The 18,678-nt window shown below is 34.9% G+C and overlaps 1 protein-coding gene across 1 annotated transcript; it reads left to right on the top strand.

Moving 5' to 3' along the window:
• The first annotated feature begins 530 nt into the window (after window positions 1-530).
• LOC105487994 (poly(A) binding protein cytoplasmic 5) lies at window positions 531-3,724 on the top strand. The gene is made up of 2 exons (XM_011751646.2): window positions 531-758; window positions 1,299-3,724. Exon 2 carries the CDS (start codon window positions 1,442-1,444, stop codon window positions 2,588-2,590), a length of 1,149 nt encoding a protein of 382 aa, XP_011749948.1. The 5' UTR covers window positions 531-758; window positions 1,299-1,441; the 3' UTR covers window positions 2,591-3,724.
• Window positions 3,725-18,678: the final 14,954 nt, after the last annotated feature.

Below are 18,678 nucleotides of genomic sequence, written 5' to 3'. Positions count from 1 at the left end.
AGAGAAAAGATCTCTTTGCCTACCACCTGGGGAAAACATTACCATTATGTTGGAGATTAATAAAGTAAGGCTAAAGGCCAAAGGCAACATGACCCTGTGTTCTACTTGACCCTGTGATCCTTTAGCACTGGACTGGGAAGCCAGGGCAGTTGTAAACTTTGACTTTCCAATGTACTCAGGAAAGTATGCAACCTATCTTTTTCCCTAAGCTAAAATTAAATTGATAATTAGTTTTTTAAAACTTATTATTTTTGCCCAGGTCATCATCTTCTTATGTGATTTTTAGATGTTCAGCTTAAATATAGTATTTTAATTAATAAATAACATTTAAAATATAAGAAACATCTAAAAGCCATCTTACATTTTTATTTCTCTCTCTCTCTCTCTCTCTCTCTCTCTCTCTCTCTCTCTCTCTCTCTCTCCCTTTCTCTCTTTCTTTCTGTTTTTTAATCTTGGCATAGAGGAAGCGGGAAGTTACTTAGCACGGTTCCGGGTTTCTCGCGCCCCGCCCGTCCCCCCTCCCTATCACTGCTACTGGCTCTTGGTCCCTCCGTTGGACTGTCCTGCGGAGAGAAACCCCAGCCCATCGGTCTGCGCTGGGACCGCCCGCCGCGCATCTGCCCTTCTTCGCTGACTCCGCCCCGCATCTGGCCAGACCCGCCTCGCGTCAGAGCTGACCCACTCACTGCGCGTTTGCCAGTCAGTCTCTCCGGACCTGCCTCGAGCCTCAGGCTGCTGAAATCACCGCGCCTCACTCGGTCCGTACCCAGTGGGCATCTTGGGTATCTGGGCGGTCTTCGATCCCCCGCGCGTGTGTCTGTCTGTCTGTCTCTGTGTCCTATCCGCTGCCTGCAGCCTGCCTGCCGGTCTTATCGCACCAAGTGTCTAGTGTACCCGTTCGCAGACGCTGAGTGCGGAGAGGCCTTAGCAAAAGGCTAGCCAGCCCGAGACTGGCCAGGCAGCCGGCGGAGGAATACGCGCTCGGTCCCTGCCCTTGTTGATATCATTTTAAACCAAGAGGAGCTCTAGGCCTGTATTTATGCAGAAAACGGGTCGGGAGGCCTCTGCCTGCAATGCTAGTTGTGGGGAGCCAGCCAGCTGCTTGGTGGCTTCTCACAATTTCACGGGGACAGGAAAATTACGTTTCCGGTACTGGCTTTTGAAACTGATTTTAAATCTGAACGGGTGACAATTTTAAGTCCCCGCAGGGAGAATAGATTCGTATTTGGGGCGCCTTTTTGTCTGATGTGTTTGTTCTGAGCCTGCTGACCAGCTGTTTCTGAACTTCATTTTCTCAGCCTCGACAGTGATTCTGAGTCTGCTTTTAGCTTCCTTTTGCCTGCCTTGGCTTTTTCTGTTCCTGAACAGCTGTTTGGCCCATAGCTTAGAGAAAGCAGCCTTTTTTCTCTTCAAAGAGAACCTCCTCCCAGTGCTCAGAGAGATGGGGAGCGGGGAGCCTAATCCTGCTGGCAAGAAAAAGAAGTATCTCAAGGCCGCTCTGTACGTGGGTGACTTGGACCCAGATGTCACCGAGGACATGCTCTATAAGAAGTTCAGGCCTGCTGGCCCTCTGCGATTCACCCGAATCTGCCGTGATCCGGTGACCCGCAGCCCCCTGGGCTATGGCTATGTTAACTTCCGCTTTCCCGCGGATGCAGAGTGGGCCTTGAACACCATGAATTTTGATTTGATTAATGGAAAACCATTCCGCCTTATGTGGTCTCAGCCAGATGACCGCTTAAGAAAGTCTGGAGTGGGAAATATATTCATCAAAAACCTGGACAAATCCATAGACAATAGGGCCCTGTTTTACTTATTTTCTGCTTTTGGGAACATTCTGTCCTGCAAAGTCGTATGTGATGACAACGGCTCTAAGGGTTATGCCTATGTGCACTTTGACAGCCTGGCCGCTGCCAATAGAGCCATCTGGCACATGAATGGAGTGCGGCTCAACAACCGCCAGGTGTATGTTGGCAGATTCAAATTCCCAGAAGAGCGGGCGGCTGAGGTCAGAACCAGGGATAGAGCAACTTTCACCAATGTTTTCGTTAAAAACATTGGAGACGACATAGATGACGAAAAACTGAAGGAACTTTTCTGTGAATATGGGCCAACTGAGAGTGTTAAAGTAATAAGAGATGCCAGTGGGAAATCTAAAGGCTTTGGATTTGTGAGATATGAGACACACGAGGCTGCCCAAAAGGCTGTGCTAGACTTGCATGGAAAGTCCATCGATGGAAAAGTCCTCTATGTAGGGCGAGCACAGAAGAAAATTGAACGCCTGGCTGAGTTGAGGCGGAGATTTGAACGGCTGAGGTTAAAAGAAAAAAGTCGGCCCCCAGGGGTGCCTATCTATATTAAGAACTTGGATGAGACAATCAATGATGAAAAACTGAAGGAGGAATTTTCTTCCTTTGGGTCAATTAGTCGGGCCAAAGTGATGATGGAAGTGGGGCAAGGCAAAGGATTTGGTGTGGTCTGCTTTTCCTCTTTTGAAGAGGCTACCAAAGCAGTGGATGAGATGAATGGCCGCGTAGTGGGCTCCAAGCCCCTGCACGTCACCCTGGGCCAGGCCAGGCGCAGGTGCTGAGAATAAGAATGCTCAGTTCGTTTCAGCCTTAGTTGGTGCCTCCTTAGTTTGGGCTCCTTTGTGATAAGGGGTTATTTTATGCTAATTCACAAGTTTCTTTTTTTTTTTAAAGTGAATTCTTTCTTTTGAAAAAAAAAATGCAAAACTAGAAAACTGTTCAATTTAGAATGGAACATAATTTCTAATTGTAAAATTGTCGTTTTGTATTTTTTTGATGTAATATCCTTAGAAATATGTAGAATAAAGTGTATTCCTCCACTTTTTTTTTTCCTGAACAGTCAAGGTGAGGCAATTGATTGAGTATATTTCCCTTCTTATTTCAATAATACTCTATTATTTTTCATGAAAATATTGTCAACATGATTCTTCTGAATCTATCACAGTGAAAAGTTCTAACTTGCTTTTTGAGAAGTCAGTACAGCAGGGAAAATCATATGTGATCCAATTAACATCTGCATAATTTCACTTAAAATTTTTATACAAAATGAATTTTTTTAACGTGAAATTTATTTTATTTTCTTTATTTATTTGTATTCTTGTTTCATTTTTTAATATGTTGTGAACATACTACAGACTTGATAATACTTTTGACTAATTGTTGGGAGTGGTTGTATTAATTTCTTGCCCAAATAAGTAAGCATATTGGTGTTTTCTCAATTAGTCACTTAGAAAATTAACACTTAAGGCAGTGGCTATTTAAAGTAAGAATTGCATCTTAAAAACCTTTCCTAAAGATTTGGTATTTGAGGATACTTTCAGTACCACTCCTACCATCCATTTTTCTAAATTCCTTAGTACATGTACTTGGATCATGTTAAATTAACAAGAAAAATGAATAACTGCACTGAATTGCCTTTACCTATAAATAATTTAATCTTTTACCTTCAGCTTTTATCAACTGTCAATATAAAAGGCAAATAATCCACAGAATGATGTTGAAAAACTTCTTGGAAGAACACCTTCTATTAAACTTGTTATCTCTTGTAAATTATTGAGTGTATCCTTTTGATAATGTTCACAGATGTTTCAAAGGTAAGGAATAGGTTGTCTCTTGGATTAAGTCATATGCCTCCAGCTATTATATGAGAACTGTGAAACCAATATGGTTTTCTTTATGTCTTGGCTGCTTGAAAATTCAAAAAAAAAAAAAAGGTTTTGTTCAATATTGCAGTTACATTAATTAGCCTGTAATTTCTAAATTAGAGATTCTCTACATTTCACTTGTGGTTTCCTGTTCTCCTCATTGCCAGCCTTCCATTCATATTACACTTATTTTTCTATTTTGTGTATTACCTTTTTAAAAATATATACCTGTTCAAGTCCTTTTAGGAAGAAGAAAATACCTAATTTATGTAAAATTTAATAATTACTTTTTTATAATATGATTCACTTATGCCACAGATTTGACCATTAGAATATGTTTTTGCCTCTACTGTCAGTTTTATTACCTTATATACAAATCTTCATTTTCATACATAGTACAATGTAAATAAATAATTTTGTTAACACTTTTGTTAGCTCTTTGACCATAAAATAATGACAATAAGCTGTTTCTATGTATTTGTTTATCTACAAATTACAGGTTTATTCGTTTTCAAATATTTTCAAAATGGAAATCACTGTTTTTATTGATTATAAACGTAACACATGCTCATTGTAAAAAATGTACACAGTGCAGAAGGAAGTAAAATTTCCGCAGTTCAGAAATAACCACAATGAAAGTTTTCAATGTGTAAATATCTTTTTGTATTTTTTCCTATGTATACACAAACATTTTGACCAAAAATCCATACTATATTTACTGTTCTGTATTTTTAATTTAAAACTGAACCATAATCATCTTTTCATGACAATAAATATCCATCTCTATCATCATCTTAGTGACTGCATAGTATTCCCTTGTGTTAACATATTATAATTTATCTAAACAGTTTGCTACTGAATCTAATTTGTGTGATTTTTCACATATTTACATGCGTAAACAATGCCATGATGAACATCACTTGCTTAAAACCGTTATTAATTCATGACTGCAAAAAAATTTATATAATTTGCAAAAGCTTAAATCTGATGAAAAAATATGTGCACATCATATTGATATATGTATCAAAATTTTGGAATACTTTCAAGATATACTCTGCATTTAGATTGACAAATGGAAAACTAAAAACAAATCTTATTTTTCATTTTTCTGAGCCAAATTGCTTTACACCATTGTGATTATTAACGTATATCAAAACTATGAAACTACAAATAAAATTTAAAATGTTTATGTTGGTAATTATTTATCATATATACTCTCGATTTGTTTTTACCCATTACCAATCTTCAGTTAAATTTATAAACCTGAAGTATCAGTGTTAGCCTGCAGCCTTTACAAATGGTTTGATTCAATATAAATCTAGACAGGTATCTATAATGTAGAAATTATCAAATAAAAGCATTTAATATATTTTTGGAACAATGGATTTAAACTATTACTATTTTTGAAAAGCTAGCCAGTGTAAAGAAAAGAAGAAATTAAAATATGCCTAAGAACAGATAAAATATATATGTTTAGTGCTTTGATAAACTGTTGAAAAAAACACTGTAAATTCCGTTGGTGAAAATCAAAGCGAAAATATAAAGGCAAGATATTCTCTATTTGAATGTAAACACCAGGGTAGTTTTTCAATCCTGTACTTTTGCTCATCATTTCTTTTATCACAAGATAATTAGTACAAATTAAATAGTTAGGTTAAGAATGCACCATTCAGTACAAATTTTGTTTTGTTCTGTTTGGCTTTTCAAAACAGTCACTTGTATAAACTTTAAATGTACCCAAGGAGAAGAAAACTAAAAATATTGTTTTGTAATTGCAAGCCATCACAGTCAAGGTTATTTTGAGGAGGCTTTTTTGTACAAGAAGTTGGCACATACTGCTGCCTATCTAGTAATAATGGTGAAGGAGAAAAAGAAAATATTACACATGTAAGTGATATCTTTAGCCCAGTGGGAAAAAGTTACAATATTTTTTTAAGGGGAGAGAGGAATGGAGTGAATACCCTCTTCCCTATAAATAAGTGGCCTAATTTAAGGGAATAATTAGAAATGTATCAATATGGCCGGGCGCGGTGGCTCAAGCCTGTAATCCCAGCACTTTGGGAGGCCGAGGCGGGCGGATCACGAGGTCAGGAGATCGAGACCATCCTGGCTAACACGGTGAAACCCCGTCTCTACTAAAAATACAAAAAACTAGCCGGCGCGGTGGCGGGCGCCTGTAGTCCCAGCTACTCGGGAGGCTGAGGCAGGAGAATGGCCTAAACCCGGGAGGCGGAGCTTGCAGTGAGCTGAGATCCGGCCACTGCACTCCAGCCTGGGTGACAGAGCAAGACTCCGTCTCAAAAAAAAAAAAAAAAAAAGAAATGTATCAATATATGACTGCAGACAGATCAAACAAGTTTCAGCACTTATGACAATAGCTGGAATATAAGAGGCATTCCACAAATATTTGTGGAATGAATGAATTCATAATCTGAATTATACCCCTCCATTTGTTTGCTTTTCAATTCCCTCAATATTTGATCAAAGAAATGAGTTATTACAGAATAAGCCATTTGTATTAAAGCCCATCTTATGAAGAAATAATTGAGAAATGATTGGTTACATAGACTGGTGCTTATACATAGTGTTATTGGTTACATAGACTAGTGCTTACAGCGTTAAGGTTTCTCAATGCTTTCCTTCCTCTCATGCTCGTTTTTTCATTGTTTTTGTGTTTCATACTTGATTGATGAGCCTGTCTTAAACAGACAAAGCTTCTAATAATTGGCATAACTTAAATCAAACAGTCTATTTGTAGAGCAACACTTTTTATAAGTTAATGGGGTGCTCCATCGAGTCCAATGCTATTTCACAAAGTCGTGCTCCTGAATCCAACAGTATGACCACAATAATCCTTGAGATACAAGAGCATGCTCATTTGAAGTGAATTAATTCTTACACATTTTAGGGTTTTATTTACTGCCCATGAAATGTAACTTAACAAATGATTCCTTGCAGCCTCATCAGAGTTAATGTATCCCTCTTGGTTCCAGGGAATCACAGTAAGTATTTAAAAATCATCTAGCTACCATTGGAAAGATGAGAAAATAAGGCCCTGATGAATTCAAAGTACCAATACAAAGTACCAATCATTCTTATAAAACTTTAAAAAACTAACTCCAAATACTTTCACCCTCAAAAGTCGCAGTCAACTTCAAAATATCTCCCATTTGGTAGAAAAAAAGATCAGTTTACTCACTAAATTTCTCATCAAAATTTGGGAACTTCACAGTTTATTTATTTTTAAAAATTATTTAGTGCTTAAGGGAGATAAGGATGAGTGCTGATAAGGGATGAGTGCTGATATTGTATGGCATGACTGGCTCTGTTTTAGAGCTAATGTAAGTGAAACACAAGATGTTGGCATCTTTTGTATGAAAAAATAAGTCTTCTATAATGTAAACTAAATAATTTTACATCCTTTCGTGATTGAATTGAAACTTCTAAAAGGATAAATTATGCTTTTGAAAAATCAAGAACTTTATAAATCAGTATTTTAAAAAGTAATGTAAGCGAATTTACACAGAATGACAGCCAACTTTTTTTAAGTCACCTCTCTCTGAGGATATTGAGCAGCCTAAATCCCTGACTAAAACAAATACAGAGAGGAATTTACAAATATTTCTTTTTCAGTGTCTCAGGAAGCCCAGAGTATATCAGTAAATGGTCTTATTACACAAAAATCTATCATATATTAATATTTATAAATAAAGAAAGAAGAACCTACTTTAGTCTTTTTGTCTCAAAGGGCAGTTTTATTACATTAAAGATTGTTACAGAGCAAAGCAAGTCAGGATGAATAATTTGTTTCGTATTTTATTGATGAATTTAAAAAATAGGGGAGTTGCAAATAAAGTCAAGAAGAATTAAAAAGAAAGGATGTACAGAAATAAATAGTAATTTAAATGTTAGAAGTGTAAATACTGTAAAGGCATTAAAATTCTGCCTATTTTGATACTTAATTGAAGGTAAAACATCACAAACCGTTTGTATTCAATTTGTATGGCTATTTTTATCACTGATTTGACTACTACAGTGACACTAAGCCTCAGGAGTATTTCATTTGTAAGTGAATTTGCTTAAATAATTATTGGTGCTAATCTACTTCCGTCCACTCTCTTACCTCCCTCACTGAATCTCAATCCCATCCTTGCTGAGTATTCAAAAATACATGAGGTATTTCTGGATTATATAGTCTGTCTAAACATCAGCTCAGAAATTTATTTGTAGCTATTAGATGTGCATGTGTTTGATATTGTACAATTCGGTGAGACAAAGCTTCAGGACTTGCATGGTAAGTTGTACATGGTGGGAAACTTGTCTACTGTTTAGGTGTGAGTGAATGTATTTAGCTAAAGATATTCTTTTAAAAAATGTAAATTTCATAAAGATGCGAATTAAACCAACGACAAAGCCATAGGGTCTGTTTGGAATTGTGGTTTCATAATGTATAAATGTGCTGAAGCATATGAATAGCAAAGACTAGGGAATATATCTAGAAATATATATTGCTAATGTGGGATAAATTTTGTGGTATGAAATCATACTCCAAGCATAGCAAGAGATATTGCTAAGAGAAACTGCCCAATACTTCTGAAGTGTAACATAGGCAATGAAATTATCTACTTGTTTCATGGAGACATATTGCAATAGTGTGAACCCTCTCAGTTAAAGAGTAAAAGTATGTAGGAAGATACGTTTTTCTGAAACTTCTATTATATTTTGATATAAGTGAAACAAACCGTGAAAGGATGAAAAAGTATAAACTAGGTATGTCTCTTATTTTAGTCTCCAAAATGAAAAACAGTTTTACTTTAGGCAGAATAATTTTCTCAGACTACTGAGTACTGTTTGTATTATCTTTAGATTGTGAGAGCTGCATGTATAAAATTTATTGTAATGGTCAAGGACAAAAATATCTCCTGAGTACATTTTAAGGTAATACATAAACTGGTAAACAGGACTACAACCTCCCCTCAGCAGCAATTTTCATCATAAATATCATTTAAGCTGAGTTTCTGATTGAAGTAATTGCTTGCTTGAAATTTTCACTGGAATCTGGGGCTGAGAACTTGGGGTCGTGACAATTATGTTTTAATTGATCTTGGAACATACGTTTTTAGAGTATTGCTAACCTTGTCTGGTAAAGCAGTTTATCTTGCTATATATGCAAAGGTTATCTATTGTTCAAGTTGTTAGATAAAATTTCAAATGTTACTCAATACATAAAACAATATGGAATCTGTCCCTAAAAAAATTCCTCAGTGAATAATTAAGAACGTTATATTAAATAACTTAAGTCAGTATTAAGAATTCATAATTTAAACAGAGAGGAGTTTCAGATCAATTGAATACACATTTTGAATGCAAAAAAAAAAATGAATTTTACAGTTGAAAAAATGGAAAACATGTCTGTGTCAGATACTAGTTAATACATTCTCTCTAAAGAGAGAGCCCTCACAGAAATTTGTAAAGGTGATGATTAGATACAAAAAGGATTAAAAAAAAAGTCATGGAAATCTTTCATAACAACTCTGAAAGGGGAGTCATGTTTCTCTGTTGCACCATCAATGTAGATCCCAAGAAACAATGAGAATGTAGAAAAGGTGGCAAAAAGAAAGACTTGGCCCTTGGAAATACAAACTTGTGGCACACATCGAAAGTTCATTAAAAAGTGTCAGTATTTAATGCTAGAAATTATCTCAGAAGATACATTACTGCTTGCTTGCTTAATTTCATATGTACTACCTAAAAGCTCCAGAACTTCCTACAATCATTAAGGTATTAAAGCAATAATTTTTAACTTATAATAACAATGATTCTGAAATGTGTTATAATGGTTTGAGTTGTAAAGCTCCCTATGTTTTGCTGTTTGTACTGAGTTAGACATCCAAAATTTGCTCTTTCCAAGGTTCGTTGGTAAATTTTTTAAATTTTCTATGGCACAAATGGTAGATCATACCTATTAAAAACTCAGGATGTGCATGGCAATTGGGCTGGAGGACTGTTCTAAATATAGTCAAGTTAAAATCTTCATGTTTGTAAGGAAATTGGATGGACGAATGGATCAATGGATGGATGAATTTGAGGGTGGATGCATGCATATATACCTGCATACATATATAAATAATAATAAAGATGATATAGAAAGGGAGATAAGAACAAATACAAGGATCCCAAGACTAACAACACATCAATTATCATATGGGCTCAAATTAGGAAACACAGACCTCTTCGTCCAAAAACAAAGCTTTGGTTCCCAAACAAGTCTATGGTCCAAAGAAAGGTGATTGGGCAAGTGGACAGAACCATACGCAAGTGTAATCCCTGTGGCAATTCACTCCAGTAAAATCTTTGTGATGAACTAATATTTACCGGCATGCTGGTGGGGAAGCACTGGCCCACATTTAGTTAAATGACAGTATTGAAACCTGTTCAACATTTTTGTGTTTCTCAAACTGTGTTTCAAAGTGTATCAGAATCAATGGTAGTATTTGCTAAAATTTGGATTCCTAGGACTCACCCTTGGCTTACTGAATCAAATTTGGTGTAGCAGTGGTGATGTTGGGTTGAAGAACAGAAATCTACATTTTTTTCTCATAGCTCCCAGGAGATTTTTATGCATACTTTTTCTAGAACAGGAGTCAGCAAATTGTTTATATAAAAGCCCAGATAACAAATATTGCAGCCATTGTGGGCCAAGAGAAAACATCAAGGATATTATGCAGGCTTTCATATAACAAGAAAAAACACATCTCCACAAATGTTAAATTTGACGAAATTCAAAATATAGTGATGATATTGAGAAGAAAAGAATACTATAATAAAATTATCCTACAGAGTAGAATTTGAGTGGGTTATATTTCACTTAATTAAGGTTCAAAGTTAGTGTTCTCAATCACTCAATCATCAAATCAATTGTAAATATGTTCACCTGTAAAACCCTTTTGTAGCTGTGGCAATACAAAAACAAGTGGCGGCCTGCAAGCTCTCATTTTGCAACTTCTAATCTAGAAACACTGTTCCAGAGGCTTGTCTTAGTTTCTGCCGTTATTACAAAATACCATAAATTGGGTAGTTTATAAACAACGAAAATGTATTTCTCACAGTTATGGAGGTTAACACCATGGAATACTATGCAACCATAAAAAAGGATGAGTTCGTGTCCTTTGTAGGGACATGGATGCAGCTGGAAACCATCATTCTTAGCAAACTATCACAAGAACGGAAAACCAAACACCGCATGTTCTCACTCATAGGTGGGAATTGAACAATGAGATCACTTGGACACAGGAAGGGGAACATCAGACATCGGGGCCTGTTGTGGAGTGTGGGGAGAGGGGAGGCATAACATTAGGAGATATACCTAATGTAAATGACTAGTTAATGGGTGCAGCACACCAACTTGGCACATGTATACATATGTAACAAACCTGCACGTTGTGCACATGTACCCTAGAACATAAAGTATAATAATAAAAAATAATAATAATAATTAAAAAGATACAATCTGGGATCAGGAGTTACCAAGATTCTAAAAAAAAAAAAAAAAAAAAAAAAAGGAGTAGGAAGATGCTCTTGGTGGTACTGAGGATTTACAGTACTCTGGATTCATCTAGAGAAAATCAGTTTCTTTAAAATATAAAAATAAATGCATCCATAAGAAGTAAAATACAGACATTACCTTAAAAATACAAATCAACACCAGGGTTGGAGGTATCATATGGAAATACAGTACCAAACTGACAGAATTAATTTAAACTTTTCCTTACTGCGTTAGGAGATTAGTCCCCATTCACTGAATCATCTGAATTTTGCTGATTACGTCTGAAATCATTAAAGACCACTTTTGTTTATGAAAAAAAAAAATCCAAGATCAAGGCAGGTTAGGTGTCTCGTGAGGGCCTATTGATCATAGACAATGCCTTCTCCCTGCAGTCTCACCTGGTGGGAGGGGCAAACAAGCTCCCTTGGGCCTCTTTTGTAAGGATATCAACTCTATTCATGAGGACCTCACCCTCATTCTCTAATCACCTCCCAAGAGACCCTACCTCCTAATATCACTGCTTTGGACATTAGGATTTTAACATGAATTTTGGAAATACACAAATATTCCCACCATAGCAAGCTGAAGTGTAGAATATTTTCAATAAAGAAAAACTATTTAAAATTATAATTACAAACACCTTGTAATAACTGAACTCTTATCTCCTCACGTTCCAAACTTATTCCTCCGTCCTTGAATATTTTTCATCTCAGTAAATGTCAGCTTTTTTCTTGAAGTTTTTAGGCCAAAGGCCTTGGAGTTTTTCTTTACTCCTTTCTTCTTCTCATGCCCGCCGAGTCCACTCTGTCGGGAAATCACGATGGCTAAGCTTTCAATATATATTCAAAATTTTAGAATTTTGTATCACCTCTGTTGGCAACCTCCCAGTCCAAACCACCCTCACCTCTAATTCTCTAATATAGGTTATTTATGTAGGCCATTATGTAGCCTATTAAGATAGGCTATTTATTACGGTAGATTATTTTGATAGTCTCCTAACAGGTTTTCCAGCTCTCCTTGTTTTCTTCCTATAGTCTATTCTCCACAAAACTACCAAGGTGAATCTTTACAAGTCATATCATGTAACTTCTCCCTCTAAATGATCAATGGCAGCCTATCTCATATTCGATGAAGTTCAAAGTTCTTACTGTGACCTTACCTCTTTGATTAAATCTCCTACCGCTCTTCCCCTCCCTCATGCCACTCTTGTCACACTGTCACTTCACTGTTCTCTGAAACGTCAAGCACATTCCTATCTCAGCTCCTTTGTTCCTGCTCTGTCCCTTTGCCTGGGATTCTCTTCTCTCATTCTGTCATTTCACTCAGATCTCTGCTAAAGTATCACCAAATAAGGGTTTTCCTCAAACCCTGTACTAAATTGCAACCCCTTCTTCCAAACCTCTTTGTTACTATTCCTTAACTGACTTTCCTTTTCTTCATAGCACTAAAAAATACCCAGTATGTTTTATGTTGATATGTGTTTTTGTCCCCCACCATACTATCACTAGAAAGTATTTTCCATGTGATCAAAGACTGTTCACAGCTGCATTCCAGTACCTGGAAAAGTGGCCGATATTTAATGATGATAAATAAATGTTTATTTAATAAATGAATTGTATGACATGACAGGAAGAAACATGACATGAAAGAGCAGTTATTATATCATATGCTGTTAACAGAATGAACCAGAATGCATCGTTCTAAAAGGCAGAAAATAGCAATAGCAAAAGAAAACTTTTTTTACTCTTCTATTTTTTTGGATATTCCAAATTGTCTTTAATGAACTTATGTGATTTTATAAGGGATAAAATTGTTGAACTTCAAAAAATCATTAAAATAGAATAAATAAAACATTAAAGCTCAATGAATTTAACTATGTTAACATTTGACTCATTTATTTCTGTTAGCCAAATGAAATTTTGAAGGAAAACCTGAAAAATATTCACATCTGTTATGCCAAATCAATTGGTACATTATTTGTTTTTATATAAAGAGGTCACACAAATCAATACAAGAACACATGGGCAAAAGTAGTTTTTGGGAAAACATAACAACAGACAACTATAAAAGAACAAAAAAGGATAAAACAACTAGACAACAGACATATGACAATGACAATGTCTAAAGTAACTGGCTAAGATACAATTTTAGTGAGATACTATTTTCACCCATGAAATTAGTAACACTGAAGAAAGTGTCAATATTGGTGAGGCGATAGTTAAAACAGGCACTCTCAGTATTGCTTATCAAGGTTGAAATTTATAAAACCCTTTTGAAACTATTTTATTAAATAGCAATATGTTTTAGTATCTCTAAAGTTGTTCATAGGTTTTGAACAAGTCGTTATCATCTGAAAAGTCATGTTAGAATGGAAAATCACATTTTCAAACCTCATTAAAGATCTTTGGAGTAATCTTCATGCTTCATCATTCTTCTATAGCCATGCCCCCACTCCGCCTTCATGTCACAACATATGCTAAAAAAGTGCATTGTGTTTGCAAGTATAACTATTACATGCCAGACAAACTCATTATTCTTTACATATAACATCCTTTTTTTTCTATCTGCTTTTCCCAAGTAGCTACATCTACCACAGACCTGAGATCATAGAAGGCATATAGTATGTATTTGTTAATCAAATTATTGAAAATACACATCTGGTTTTCTTCTAACCATGAAATTATTTTCTGTTGTTAGAAATAGAGGATAACATCCAAAGAGAAAAGAGAATCAATGTAGTTATCCTCTGCCAACCCAGAACCAATAACTTCACCTTGATTTTAACCTTTCCTCTATGGTGGTGTCCAACTTATACCAAATATCAATTTGATGCTTTACATAAACTAAGTGTCTTTTTGCACACACGTGTGTGTGTGTGTGTGTGTGTGCTTGTTCGTGTGTTTTTGTGTGCTCAGGGAAAAGAAAGATTATCAGAATTGCCTGGTTAATGTGATTAAGTAGGCAAACCAGTTATAGGAGTAGAGATAATATTATCTGACTTGTACAGCCTCAGCATTAACTAACTCAGAACAGAAACAGAAAAGAAAGTGCAAATTAAAAGGCATCACCAGATGAAGTATATTTGGAGGAGAATAAAAGTGTTAAAGAAAGACCATTATGAAAAGAAATACTTCGTGTTTTGAGCTATTATACATAAAACATAATACTCTATATAATTCCCCCAGAAAAGCAAGTAGTAGAGATACTTGAGAGTGAGGAAGACTTAGACGTGAAGCTCAATCTGTGTCTGTAGTCACTTGTAAAATGAATTGTTGAACCAGCAGAGCAACTCTTGTTAGGTAAATAAAGCAAACATACAATTAATCTAATTAAAGGAATGGCAAGAACTGAAACAAATGATTAGATTTGCTCCAAATTGAGGAGACAACTTTGGCAACTTTTTTCATCTAGCTAAAAGAAAGTTATTTAATATGATATCTAATGTTTCTTTTTAAATCTAAATATATTTCTAAAATATATTTTATTCTAGTGTCTAATATTTCTTTTTAAATGTAAATCTATTTCTAAACTATATTGTATTCCCAAATGTTTATTAGTGATAGGTAAAATCATTTCAGTGAATGTAAAATATTGGCAATTTTATGTTTTTAATTTCGACAACCACAGCTCTATGTTTCCCTTTATATTAAAAAAATAATAATACATATAATGGATGTTGCTTTTATCACCAACCAGAATAGGCTATGCAGTCCTGCCTTCTGAGCTATTTATTCTTTCTTATCTGGCAGTATGTTTGACAACAAACGCAGTATATAATTAAACTCAGATTTTGCGTAAAACATTAGGTTGTAGGCTGGGGTGAGGCAGTCACAGAGCTTTTAACTCCTTGAACCATGTTGAATTATGGTACATTTTCTCTTATCTATGAATAAAATGTTTGGATCATTTGCAGTATGGGGAGATAATCGTCATCTTTTAGCAACTGAAGAACAGTATTCACAAAATGTAAGGATGACCAATAATATATGTATATTTTCCCCCAGGATTAATTCTAAGTCTTTAAACATAAGTCTATAGATTTTTGTCTTTGGAACATGTCTAAAAATCTTCAGTCTCTTCACATAAGGGTGGGTGAGAAACCTCTCATGCTTTAAAATTACTCTAATAGGGAGAAGATGAGGCAACCACCTAAATAATTTACATACGTACTCAAATCAATTATTAAATTTATGTCGCCCTTGTGAAAATAGTACCACCCTCTCCAAAATCACATCCTTATACAATAAGCTTTTCGTTCCTTACCCCTATCTTACTATATTAATGTTGGGTTGGTGCCTAGATCAGAAAGGCATTTCTAACTACCACCATTTCATCCTAAAGGAATTTTTAAGCTCTGTTCCTCTTAATAGGAGCTTGTAGTTACTATGTAGTTTTATACCTATTTGCCTTCACAGATACCTACATAGAATATATAAGTATACTCTATAAAAATGCAGACATGTAAAAAACAGTCCAAATTTTTTTCATAAATTTCAGTATTATCTAAAAATTAAAAAATTTGACATATGCAAGTATAACTGAGAAAGGCTAATTAAAAGCAGTAAAAATAAAAAAGTTAATAGTCAAAGCACTTCTGAGTTAGCAAAGAGTTCATAAAGAATGAAGGAAGTCATACATTTGGTGATTTCAAACATAGACGGTTTCATTAACTTAAGTAGTTTGGAATTCATTGCATTCCAAGTCAACATAAAAAATGATTTTTAAGTTGGCCTTGTTTTATATATCCTGAAGTCAACTTTCTCAACACAGGAGTGGGAGAAGAATGTTGCTATCACCATTTCTATTTAACAGTGTACCAAGGCGGGGCGCGGTGGCTCATGCCTGCAATCCCAGCACTTTGGGAGGCTGAGGAGGGCGGATCATAAGGTCAGGAGATCGAGACCATCCTGGCCAACACGGTGAAACCTCATCTCTACTAAAAATACAAAAAATTAGCCAGGCGTAGTGGCACGTGCCTGTAGTCCCGGATACTTGGGAGGCTGAGGCAGGAGAATCGCTGGAACCCGGGAGGCGGGTGTTGCAGTGAGTCGAGAACACGCCACTGCACTCCAGCCTGGGTGACAGAGCAAGACTCCGTCTAAAATAAATAAATGAATAAAAACCGTGTACCATATGTCTTAGGTAGTTCAGTAAGTCATAAATAAATGGATAAATGAATATTTGTACAAACAAATAAGAGGTAAAATGGTCAGAAAGAAATAAAACTGTCATTATCCACAGAATACATGATTTTATAAATTGAAAATAAAAATGAATCTGCAAATAAACTCAGGATGAGAAATGGTTTTCTAATATGTACTAAATACAAGGACAATGTAAAGTAATTTGTCTTTCTTAAAAAATTATAAACTTTTAAATATTTAATACGGTCCCAAAATATCAAATAACTAGGAAAAAAAAAAACACACACACACACAAAAACACACAACAGAAACTTAGAAAAAATTTAAAACTTTATTGTTAGTTATTTAAAGGAGACCAAAATAAATGAGAGAACTACAGTGTTCATAAATTAAAGACATGAATTGTAAAGGTCAGCTATCAAAAATTGATTTATAGATTAAATTTCATATCAGTAAAATTTCCAACTATTTTTCTTGTGTACAACTTGATAAGCTGACTCCAAAATTTGTATGAAAATTCAAAGGGCCATGTATAGCCAGAATAATGTTGCAAAAGAACATGATGGTAGAAAAAGCTCTGCCAAATATCAATAACCATATAAACTTATTATCCAAGATTATTATAAAGCTGTAGTAATTAATATGGTGAGTTAATTATTGGGCACTATAGCTCGATAGAACAGAAAAGAAAGCACAGAATGTTACTTTCACACACTTATATATGGAAACTTGATTTATGAACAGAGGTTGTGGTGATGAAAAGATGTAATAAGAAGGCTTTTTAAAATTAAATAAAGGGCAATAGAACAATATGAAAGTGTGAAAAATAATTGGATACCATACACCACACGCAAACATCAATTCCAGGTGCATTAAGCACCAACATTTGTAAGAGAAAACAGCAAAGCCATTTAGAGACAAAGTTGGAGATTTTTATGACAATATAGAATGTTTGATAAATTAAAATAAGTTATATTTAAAACTTCTATTCATCAAAAAATAAAAATAAAAAACACTAACATATAAGTCACAAAGTGAGCATAGATATTTACTGTTAATATAACCAACAAGAATATAAAATAAACCTATATAAATTTTTAAAAAAGAACAGGTAACAATGCCAATTTTTTAAAAATGGACAATCGGCTTGAATGAAACTTCACAAGAAGAAAATCAAAATGGACAATAACTATATGAAGAAGTGTTTGACCATATTCATGATGAAGAAAATACAAATTAACAACTCAGAGTGATTAATACCACTAGCATGATGAAATTTCAAAAGTCTAAATTTACTAACTGGTTCTTTTAATGTTCTCATCCACTCTCAATTAAAAACATGTAGAGTGCTATTAACAAGTTGAATTCATTCAATCCAATAAGAATTATCTAAAAAACTATAAAGTATCATTCTTAATGGTAAAATATTGAAAGCAATCACTTTAAGATAGGGAACTTCATATTCTCCTGGTGAGAGTATAAGCTTGTAAAATCACTTTGGAGAATAATTTGGAAATTACCTAATAAAATTGAAGGAAATCATATCCTACCACCCAGCAATTCCACTACCCCTTTTATGTGAGAAAATATATGCAGTACCATTCATAACATCCCCAACAGGAAAAAACCCACATAGCCATCAAAAAGTGTATAATGGTAGAATTATAGTATATTCATATAAACATCACACTATGAAGCAATAAAAATGAAGGAAACACAACTATACACAACAACAGAAATAAATTTTACAAACATGATATTATGCAAAAGAGGCTAGGCTCAAGAGAACACATATATTCAAAAGTATATAAAAAGCCCCAAAACATATCCTTTTAAAAAATTTAACAGCGTTTAATTGAGCAAAGAATGATTCGCATATCAGGCAGCATCCCAAGCCAGAGTAGTCTCAGAGTGCAGCCACGTGGTAGAAGATTTATGGACAGAAAAAGAAAGTGATGTACAGAAAATGGAAGTGGGGTGCAGAAACAGTCAGATTGAGTAGAGCTCAGCATTTGGCTTATTTGAAATTGGTTTGAACAGGTGACAGTCTTTGTTTGGCTGAAACTCGGTGATGGGCACAAGAGTAGGTTACCATCAGTTTACATGTCCACTTAGGTTACAGTTTGATAAGTATGGAGAAAACTTTAGGCAGAACTTATTAATAAAATATGTGAGGCAGCTTTAGGCTAAACTTACTTTAACTATTCCCCCCTTTTTATCATCCTCTCAGTTTTGATAGACCAAAACTTTTAAGCACTGATGTCACTCTGTCACCATTGTAAATGCACTTATTTGTTCTCAAATCCCACTGGGAA

This window comes from Macaca nemestrina, chromosome X (genome assembly GCF_043159975.1).
Source record: "Macaca nemestrina isolate mMacNem1 chromosome X, mMacNem.hap1, whole genome shotgun sequence".
Lineage (NCBI taxonomy): Eukaryota > Metazoa > Chordata > Mammalia > Primates > Cercopithecidae > Macaca > Macaca nemestrina.
Note: the sequence above shows the minus strand (reverse complement) of the source record. Positions and strands in the feature narration are given on the sequence as shown.